General features: G+C 44.3%; 1 protein-coding gene across 1 annotated transcript; it reads left to right on the top strand.

The window, feature by feature from the left end:
- Positions 1–2,319: 2,319 nt before the first annotated feature.
- Positions 2,320–2,856, top strand: LOC107301034 (GATA-binding factor 3; the record flags this gene model as incomplete). The annotated part of the gene is made up of 1 exon (XM_015830304.1): positions 2,320–2,856. A coding segment is annotated over one exon (537 nt), but the record flags the coding sequence as incomplete, so codon positions are not given.
- Between the last annotated feature and the right edge of the window lie 488 nt (positions 2,857–3,344).

The raw sequence follows: 3,344 nt of genomic DNA, 5'->3' as shown, positions 1-3,344 counted from the left end.
ATTCCCCCCCCCTACGTAGGCTGTGATGGAAATTGGCAATATTTTCAGAGGAATCAGCTCTTCCTGCTTAAGGATGTGATTCAAAGCAAAAAAAAATCACCTCCTTGAATACGTGGTGTCAATTTCTGAGTAAAAATATTATTTGTGGGATGTGGCATGCATATTGATTAGGTGGTTAATTCCACAGAATTAAATAGTTCTCGACAGATATTCAAAATCGGAGCAGTAAACAGGTTAGGTTCTTATTCAGGTCTAGCTTCTGAAGTATATTAAAACGCAGTTTCTCTCTTCTTTATATTTAAAATATTTGTATAGTCACCCATATTTTACCAAGCTCTGGCTGGCTGACAGCCAACATTTCATCCATACAACTTCTCAATATTTAGGCTAGCTTTCCAAGAAGTTTGGAGCCCTGACTTGGCAAATCTTAAGACCAGATAACTAGGAATTAGCTTGTTTATTCCAGTAAAACATACCTTCAGTTTATGAATTGAAGGAATGAGTACTGTATAGAAAAAATGTATCCATAGGACAAAGTGGAATCTGTATAAGTTTACCAAGAAATAGTTGCCCAACTCATTTATTTGAATTTTTCACAGCCTCTCCTCAGATAGTTTAACACATTTTCTTCCAGCTAAATGATCTTCGGAAATTCAGTTATTTTCACAAATAGTTCCTTATCCCATAAATACATTTATTAGATGTTGTTCTCTCTTTTCTACGTCTAATAGATGTATTAGATGTTGTTCTCTCTTTTCTACATTGGCCCTTGACAGAAAGCCATTCCAAGCAAGGGAATTGAGAAGTGAAGGGGTTGGGTTTTTGTTTCAGTAGGGAGAGAAAAAGTTATAAAACTTCCTCTTTTTTTGCAGAAAAAAAAGATAGGGCTCATAGAGCTTAATTTGATTTCTAAAGCTTTTATCCCAGAAATGAATCTCCTTTTTGTAGCGACTAAATTCTGGCTAGGACACGGTTTATTTGGAGTATCAGAAAACAGCAATTTGATGGGTCTCCTGTTTTTATTTTCTTGTTTGTTTCTTATTTTTATTTTCTAGCATCTTTTATCACACTAGTTTGCTTTGTGTGCGTAAGCGTACACTCTGAGCAAGATTGTTTAGCTCCTGGGGCCTCGTCCCAGATTCTCCAGATACAAGGAACTATGATACCCATCTTCCACAGCTGGTAGGAACAGGGTGATCAGATGGGGATTATACTTCCAGAGACGTGTAGATTATATGGGGATTGTGACGATGGGAAAATTCAGGAAAGCTTTTAAGATATCCCACAAATGATATAGCCGAACTTCTTGGTTTGGCCAACAAACCATATGTGGTAAAGAACTTGAGCATCTTCTGTGCTGTAGGACTGTGACACCTGTTCAGCATCCCCATACATAGTCAGGCAGAGACCCTTCCCCACAAAGTTTGTATTCCAACATGGCTGTCCATGAACTTAGCAGGATGACTTGGCATAGGAACAGTGAAGTTGGCGTGGCTAATTTTTGCAATGCTATAGTCAGAAAAAAGCTTCTCCCCTCTTCTTTGTGGGCTTGTGGGTGCCAAAACTATATGCGCAGAGGTAAACTAGCAGCCTTTCTGGGGGTCCCTGGTGCTCTCTGAGCTTGCCTGCTTTCTTGCAGACGTTTCATTACCCAACTAGGTAACATGATCAGTGCTCACGGTGTGCTCTCTTGTTGATGTACAGGGGGACCCTTCCCCAGTTTTACCCCAGTTAAGGAACTGCCAGATCTTTGTATTAAGCAGTAAACAGTAGGTCTATCAAGGAACCACGAAGAATACTCCCAGCAATACTATATAAACAGAGAGCAAACTCTACTCTTTTCTGATGATGTTACCTAGTTGGGTCATGAAAGGTCTTGTAAGAAAAAAGACAAGCTCAAAGAGCACCAGTGGTACTGAAAACAGTGACTTATGCCCCTTTTTCATATGTACGACCGTGGCAGCATGCCTGTGGTCATGTGATCGAAATGCAGATTCTTGCACAGTGTCATGTGCAAGACCTTTAGCGACCTTCCGGCAAGCAAAATCAAACGGGGGGAGCCCGATTCCCTTAACAACCCCATTACTAACTGAACAATGCAGTGTTTCACTTAATGACGGTTGATAAAGTGGGGGAAAAACTCACTTAGCACCCGTCTTGCTTGGCGATGGTCGTATTGGGCTCCATTGCAGTTGAAAGTCGAGGACTTCCTGCGTTGGGTTGCCTCTTTGGGACGTTTTATGTGGTGGGTTCCTTACTGGATCTTCGCCTGAGACGCCACTTAACGGAGGCCTCCTTTGTCTTCTTCTGTTCTGGCAGGTAGCCAGGTGTGTCGCCCACCTTTGCTGCACGGCTCTCTCCCTTGGCTGGATGGGAGCAAAGCTTTGGGAAGCCACCACGGAGCTGCACCATGGAACCTGAGTCCGTTCTCCAAAGCGCCCATCCACCACAGCTCGCCAGGACCTCTTTCGGTCTACCCTCCGGCCTCTACCTCCACTCTGTCTGCGGGCCACTCCAGCCCCCATCTTTTCACTTTCCCACCGACCCCTCCGAAAGATGTGTCTCCAGATCCTTCCATCTCCACCCCGGGCTCCACGGGGTCCAGCCGTCAAGAAGAGAAGGAGTGCATTAAATACCAGGTGTCTTTGGCCGAAACGATGAAGCTGGAATCCTCTCATTCTCGGAGCAACATGGCGTCCCTCGGAGGAGCGTCGTCTTCTGGTCATCATCCAATCGCCACTTATCCTTCCTACGTTCCCGAATACGGCTCTGGACTTTTCCCGCCGAGCAGCCTCCTTGGGGGGTCACCCACTGGATTTGGGTGCAAATCCAGACCCAAGGCCCGTTCCAGTACAGGTAGGGTCCTTCAAGGTTTCTTTCTGGCTTGGAAGGGGCGGTGGGTGGGGAAGAAGGAGATTGGATGGTGCTTCAGGACTAGAAACATGTTATCAGCGTAATGGAAGTCACATTTTTATTTTTTTTAAGGGTTAGGGGAGCTGTCACAAAGGAAGATCAGAGCCACTGGAAGATCAGACAGGAAGTTAAATAGATGCCTCAGAATCTGCTTTGTTCCCAACCCCACTTGGGTTTTATGCCATCAGGAAGTGAGTTTGTTTTGGGGGAACAAAGATTCTGGAGTGTCTGTTTGACCTTCTGGGTTTGTCAACCATGGTTTAGGGCTGAGGAACATGTCCTCAGTCTCACTCAAGAAACCAGCATTCGACAAACGGCGATATGTGAAGCTGGCCCATGTTATGACACCTTTCTAGGTTCTGATAGAATCTTGATTGATTGATTTGTATCCCGTTTTTAATATTTTTACAAATAACTCGAGGGGGTGAGCA

This window comes from Protobothrops mucrosquamatus, unplaced genomic scaffold (assembly GCF_001527695.2).
Source record: "Protobothrops mucrosquamatus isolate PMUCROS unplaced genomic scaffold, P.Mucros_1.0 scaffold9664, whole genome shotgun sequence".
Taxonomy (NCBI): Eukaryota; Metazoa; Chordata; class Lepidosauria; order Squamata; family Viperidae; genus Protobothrops; species Protobothrops mucrosquamatus.
Note: the sequence above shows the minus strand (reverse complement) of the source record. Positions and strands in the feature narration are given on the sequence as shown.